This window comes from Miscanthus floridulus, chromosome 8 (assembly GCF_019320115.1).
Source record: "Miscanthus floridulus cultivar M001 chromosome 8, ASM1932011v1, whole genome shotgun sequence".
Classification (NCBI taxonomy): Eukaryota; Viridiplantae; Streptophyta; class Magnoliopsida; order Poales; family Poaceae; genus Miscanthus; species Miscanthus floridulus.
Window position 1 is genome coordinate 147,999,464 of NC_089587.1, and position 7,047 is coordinate 148,006,510.

Genomic DNA, 7,047 nt, shown 5'->3' on the forward strand with positions numbered 1-7,047 from the left:
GCGCCGAAGTCCAGGAGGATCTTGCAGCAGCGTTCTATGGACCGTGGCGATGTCGTGGAGCCGAAGAAGCCCTAGGCATCGTCCGGTTAGCCTGTTCTAACATGCTAAGTGTCAGGCTGTGTCGGCTTGGACCGGCCTCCCCCATGCGTGCCTTCTGGAGTCTTCTCGGTGGTGAGGGAGGTCGGCTCGAGAGGTTGACGCGCGGGCCCGAAAGCCCCTGAGCCCCCAAAGGCCGAGGGAGAGCTTGTCTTCTTGTGTCACGCCCCGTGCGTGACCCTGTCGGGGGAGCGGCCGGCAAAGCCACGTCCAAGGTGCAGCGTCGGGGAGCCCCGTAGCCTCGATGGCTCGGGCCGTGTCTTCTTGCGCCCGAGCCTTGGCTAGCGTTGTAAGCCAGGCAGGAGCCAAGAATCGGGCCCTGGCTTCTCGTCGATCGGGAACCTGAGGCTCGGGCGCTCGGGCGGGCCCCCGAGCCCTGAGCAGAGGCCGCGGCGTGCTCAAGCTCGGCCGAGTTTCTTGATCTTAGGGTGCGCGCGAGCGTACCCGATGGGTATAGCCCACGAGCCCCCCGACGATCCTAGAGCGGCCGGTCGGGGGGTCTCTTCGGTCGGGAACCATTGATCCCAAGGCTTAACATACCCATATGTTAAGATCTCGTCAGTCAGTCCACACCAATCCTCATAATTTTTCCTCAGTTTCAATTTAGTCTCTATAATGTAAAGACAGTTTGATCCCTCAATTTGATTCTTAACGCAAACGCAAAATGCGCTTCAGTTGTGATTTGAAAAATATAAATGGCAGCATAAAGAGATACAAAGGGACAGTAATAGATATGCTTCAAAATGAACAAAGAGGTAGCTACCTCGTTTGGGAGTTCATCATCATCATTCTATTGTCAAGTCCTGTTATTGGCTTCCCATGTGTTGCAGCATGGTAATTTACTATATTCTCCACTGAAAGTATGGATAGTCATAAGGAACCATAAGTTGGAAAGTTAAAACTGAAAGCTAAGTAGTTGTATTTGTACTTACCTCTAAACTCGGTTGGTGATTGGTCCAAGAGCCATAAATTGTGGATGTTTACATGGACTAGAACAAAGCTAGACAATAGGAGGCTAGGAGCAATTGTCCACCTCATCATCAGCACCTGTTGGGTCGATTCCAATTCTGGTTCCTCATTGGCACAAGGTTCTGGGGCCTCAATTGCACAAAGATGAGGCTATATAGGCACGAAATCATGAGCAAGTGTCTCCCTCAACTCCTATACGGTTACCCCTCCTCTATGCGAGGAATGTGGTCACCTCTTTGTCTTCTGACACCAGTGTCTTAATTTAGATCAGAACTCAGGCCAAGGCCTATTCTCCATTTTCTGAGCCTTAGTAGTGTGCTGCACTACTTGGGCACATGTATGGAGGTTGGCTGACTAGCTCTGACGCTTGTTGAGCTTCCCTTCTTTGTAGATGCTGCTGCGGATCTCCCTGATCAAGTGGTTGGAGTAGGCATAGTAGCCATATCCCTGAGCCCAGGCCTCAAGAGACTTCAACAAGAAATGGTATCTCTCTTAAGAGCATCAGTTTCCTCTGCGATTTTGCCTACCATTCTCTTCTGACCCCACCGATGGGTCCTTCCCCTCTTGGAGTTATCTCCATCTTCGAAATAAAGCATGTTGTTCACCTAATTGGTGACCTTCATTAAAGAACAAGTCTGCAAACAAAAAAGATGCACTTGGAAGATACACTGAAAATCATACAATGGAATATGAATCTTCAATGTACTTTGGATTTTAAGAGGTTGATGTGGCATCATACCCAATCATGTTATAGGTCATAGACTTCAAGATTAATGACAGATAAATGCCTCATTTATGTTTTACCTGCTCTCTAAACTAGACTAAATAGCCATACAGTATTTACAGCAGATAAAACATGATGACTTCGAATGCAATGGATGTCGAACCAGCATGAACAATTAAATCAAAACAGCATTCATTGCAATCACATGAAGATCATCATTGAAAAACGAGTTAACAATATACCAAAAGGCATGTTCTAAGGATGAAGCAAGTCCATGCAATACAGAAGAGCAAATTCTCATCAGTAAAATACACTGCCTTAAAATCCCATGATTTTAAGCTCAAGGATGCTACTCCAATCCTACTCAGGCCAAGATCAATGCTACTGAGCATCAGCAGGCAGCTAAACTAAGAACTCTGTCACAGAACATGGAATACAAGCAAACCACAAGTTACAGTCCCAGAGTTGAGCAAAAGTTTCCTGCAATTATAGGTTGATACAATGCTTCTACATTCCTTCTGCGTACTGCTCAATCATCTGTTGCTCCCAAACCTGAAAGTAATTGACAGAGTATGAGTAATTCAACTCAGACGAAACCTGATCCCCGTTAAGAAGGTAGACAATTCATCAAGGATGAGTACCAGAAAAGATTATTGTAGAATCATAATGGGGCAAAAAAAAAAAGAGAATTACCGCCCTTGCGGACATATGGAAGCATTACAAGAGCTAGCCATATAACAAGCGATATCAGCAGTGTATTTAAATACAAATATCTGGTGTAAACATTATCCTCTCAAACAACAGAATTACACATTGAGGATGAGAAGATGAAGGCTTGAAGTTTAAACATAAGACATGAATGGAAAGAACTTCTGCAAGCAAATTTACAAGCCAAAATAGAAGTCCCTGTAAACACGTACCATCCTTTGTTCCAAATTATAGGTCTTTTCGGCTTTTCTAGGTACATAGCTTTTGCTATGCACCAAGATATACGGTATGTCTAGATACATAATAAAATGTTGTGTATCTAGAAAAGCCAAAACGACCTATAATTTGGAACGGAGGGAGTAATATATAACGCGGCGGAAGTCATGTAGTGTATAATGGCTGCATTGCAAGTACCAAGAAATTGAAAAGAGCTAATTCACCAACTCTACCACTGCCGCAAAGTATTGATAAAATCACCTGATTGAGCGGATGCTATCATCATAAAGTATCCTCTTATTCGCTAAGCAGTTTACACTTTATTGCAAAAAAAGGGTACACTTACTACTGTGTAGCCAGCTCACTAAACATCATCAGTGCTCTGTTCAAGGTTGTGTTGCATGGTATCCAACTTCTCAATTACATACTCCAGCTTCTTGCAGCATATCTCATTAGCAATCCTTGCGCTGTAATCACACTTTTCAAATGGACGATATTCACAAGCACTTTTGATTTCCTCACGCAACGTTGTTTGAATTTCCTACTCCAACCAAAACATAATTAAGCAGTGAGTTATCATGAATGATTTGTGGCATGTATACTGCGTTAAATAAAAACCAATTGATGAGCAGATGCATATATTTACATAGTCAATTTGATGGAAACAAAGTAACATTGGCCGGAGCAAAAATTTTCATACAGCACTTTAAAACAGCTGTTGATTTTCCAATAGTCTCTCTAGCATGATATTAGCGAGGATTGAGGAGCATAACTGGTAACAACAGGAACGCGCAGCCTAACGATCTGAGGGCAGGCAGTGGGCTGGTTACCTTCATAGCGATCATGAACTCGCGGCAGTGCGCGCCGACTGCATCGGTGCGAGGGCCCTGAGAGTTTCCCAGCTCCTCCATCACCGCTCCAGCAAGCTCCAGCACCCGCACTATCCGCTGCACACGCACAACAAACATCGAGCCAACGTAAGGAACCGAACTGACAACCACCGAGATCGGGGTGCGGGCCGTGAGGTTACCTTCTCGACGAGTTGAAGGCGCTGCAGGGAGCTGCTCTGGCTCTGGGGTATCATCTTCACCGACGACGAGGAGGAGAGGCGGCGGAGAAGGGAATCGGTGGCGCCGAAGATTGGACGGAGTGCCGTGATCTGGCGGCTTTGGTAGACGACGACGAGGACGAGCTCGAGCAGTCGAGCTGGTCAGCTTGCTGGATGGAGCGAGGCCGGCCACCGGCGACGCGCCGAGGCGGCGAGGGGCGGGGGCGGCGCGACGCTGCCGGCTGCCAGGGTTCTCCGTTCCCGATTGCGGCCGGCGTTTTTTTTTGCTCTCGGAGGAATCGGCGAGGAGTGGGAAAGGCCGGATGGGCCGTCGGGTGTGTGGCCTGTGGGCTGGCTTGTGGACTGCTTTGCGAATAAAAAAATTACAGGCACAGAATAGCAATTTGACACCTCAACTATATTTTTTTTTAAATTACACGTTACAACTTTGACGCTCACAACACGCACACACATTCATCCTATGAACACACTACGCTAACCCTACCTCTATGAGCACCTCCGAAGAACTGAGCCAGCAAATCTTAAGATTCACGAAGTCACCATAGGCGTCTCACTATCGACGGGGACGTTGCCTACCATTGAAAGCACAGCGCTACTCCCTCCATTCCAAATTATAATTTTTTTGGCTTTTCTAGACAATAGCTTTTTTATGCACTTAGCATACACAATGTCTAGATATATAGTAAAAGCAATGTGTCTATAAAAATCAAAACGTCTTATAATTCGGAATGGGGTATTATCTGCATACCTAAAAATGTTAGGTATATCAAAAAAAAATACTTGGACACAGCTGTGGGTCCATGGGTTGGACTGGGCTGTTTGCTAGCCGTGGGAAAATCTCTCAACTTGTGTTGTCATCAAAGTAAATTGGTCTTATAGACTAATTATAATAGATAACGAGAGCAAATCCTAGCAAATAAGAACTAAAAGGAGTCCATATAAGATTCAGTTAATTTTAATTTAGGAACCACAAGATAGATAGTGATTTTAAAAAATATATGTATGAAACTAGGCATATTGCGACTTTTGGTGATATAGGTAGCAACCACACAACCAACTACTTCAAACTTTCATTTCCAAGATCAAGTGGATTGGTTAGGAGCTCAATGAAAGCTTTGATCAATGGAGCTCCTTAACAATCTACATATATGTAGTAACTACTTCCATCGAACTTCAATATATGGAAGCCATCAAACTGTGCCAGCCTGTTTTTACCGGTTATATACGTTACTCCTCTTTTCTCTGTATCTTCTCTACCATTCACTATAAATAGAGGGGATAATTTTGTTTGTAATACTGTGGTGAAACTTTTCTTTGCTGAAATCTTGAGAACAAATGTGTATTTATATTTTATGCCCATCAAATGTTGTTCTTTTAGGAGGTATGGAATATGTCATAGATATCACTTAAGTTGTCGGCAAGCTTTAAATCTAGGAGGCATAAAATAGAAAAGAAAAACCCATCCCTCTCATTTGGGGCCTGATTGGTATGCTTCCAAAATTTACCGTGCCAAATATTTGACAAGTCATATTTTTTTTTGCTAGTATTTGGTTTGCTACCAAAACTTGTCAAATTCTCACAGATGGCTTGCCAAATCTATGGCAATGTTTTTGCCTAACTTTTGGCTTATGAAATCTTTGGCATGACAAATTTTGGATGTCAACCAAGCAGACCCTTGGTGAATCAAGATGGCTTCCGTTGCCATTCACTCAACTAACACTTTAAAGGAGACGTCAACTTTTAAAAACTGATTTTGGCATGTTTGGATGATGTAGCTATATCACAAAACTATTGTTTTATAAGCCAAAGCGATACAAGATCATGGTTTAGAAAATAGGGGGTCACGGATAGAGTTTTAAAACTCAAAAGATTACAATTTTGATAAAATCATGGTTTTAGAAACTATAAGATTTACTATATTTAAACCCCAGCAGTTTCTGAAAACAAAAGTATTTTGTAAAATCGGAGTATTTGTCCAGATACTCCAAAAATATTTGCATCCAAATAGGGCCTAAATTAGAAAATACCTTGCAAAAAAAATATGTTGAAAATAGAACAGAAGTAAATGAAAATGATCTGTGGCATAGTTCTAGATAACCTGTTATAGTACTGCTATAACTTAGTTATAGCTTTTTCATAGGGTCCAGCACTATGATACTGCTAATTGTTCCATTGTCAGTAATAATATTTTAGCTGTATTAAGCACTGATATTTGGCTTAGCCATGAAATACTTTTATCACTGTTAATCTCGAGGCATATATTCATACTCTAGAGGACTATAATCTATGTGCGTGTTCAGAACCACTTAAAAATCGCATTCTATGTAAAAGAACAATCAAGAATCCAACTCAAACTACTCGATTATTCTTCGATTATCTAGAGTCGAACTCACTGGGTGTTTCGAAGATAAAAATCAAAGTTTGAACTACACTGGGTGTTTCATGTTCCATGAGGGAGGCCTCGCGGTACATCCATTATTGCGGGATGATTTCCTTGGTTGCCCCTCCCTTCCTCTCCTGACCTCCTCCACTCACCCCGTCTCCTCCTGCTATCTCCTCCCCTGTCCAAGAGAAGAAATCTTGCTCCACTGCACGAGAAAAAAGGAACTCCTCATTTGCTTCCCACTCGCTCCCCTCGGCCACCCCATGCGCGCGTAGCGATGACGAGGCCAATGGGGAACAAGAAGGGCAGTGGTGACAAGCCAAGGGGGGCGATGGTCGGGAGGGAGGCGCTGGATGCAATGGTGGTCAGGCACAAGGTCAGGCCTCGAAGTGGGGAGCGGCGGGGAGGTGACCGAACAATGATGAAATTTTGGAAGGGCATCCGATGAAGAAGGGCATAAAGGATTGCTATAATAACCGATTTCCAAACAGGATTACTATAATAATAAGGATTTCCAAACACCCTTATTTCCCATAATATAAAATTTTTTGAACAGACACTTATTAGAAAATCCTATTTAGATCATAACCGATTTTCTTATAAGCGGTTCCAAATAGGGCTATATCTCGTTATTAGGTAATGTTCTAAATAAATGATACAATGAACTATTGAATAACTTTTGAACTATGAATATTGAATATTGAACGAATATGAATGTTGATCGTAGTCATGAGTATGTTGATTGATTTGGTGAATGTTGACATGTATTTGAGTATTTTATGTTTATGAATTTGTTCTTAGTTAAATGTTTCCATGCATATTTAAAGAATTATCATGTTTTCTATAAAACCAGTAATAAAAAAGCTTTCACTATATCCTTTA

General features: G+C 42.7%; 1 protein-coding gene across 1 annotated transcript; it reads right to left on the reverse strand.

Moving 5' to 3' along the window:
• Positions 1-1,997: 1,997 nt before the first annotated feature.
• On the reverse strand, positions 1,998-4,069 carry LOC136473654 (mediator of RNA polymerase II transcription subunit 11-like). The gene is made up of 4 exons (XM_066471309.1): positions 3,744-4,069; positions 3,544-3,660; positions 3,060-3,254; positions 1,998-2,341 (listed from the first exon to the last, which is right to left on the reverse strand). The coding sequence occupies exons 1-3, from the start codon at positions 3,795-3,797 to the stop codon at positions 3,078-3,080; spliced, it is 348 nt and encodes a 115-aa protein (XP_066327406.1). The 5' UTR covers positions 3,798-4,069; the 3' UTR covers positions 1,998-2,341; positions 3,060-3,077.
• Positions 4,070-7,047: the final 2,978 nt, after the last annotated feature.

Coding starts and splice junctions, on each gene's coding strand:
- LOC136473654 (XM_066471309.1), bottom strand. CDS start 3,797: ATGATACCCCAGAGCCAGAGCAGCTCCCTGCAGCGCCTTCAACTCGTC. Junction 3,661..3,743: donor GCCTTCAACTCGTCGAGAAG/GTAACCTCACGG, acceptor GTGCGTGTGCAG/CGGATAGTGCGGGTGCTGGA. Junction 3,255..3,543: donor AGTTCATGATCGCTATGAAG/GTAACCAGCCCA, acceptor TGGTTGGAGTAG/GAAATTCAAACAACGTTGCG.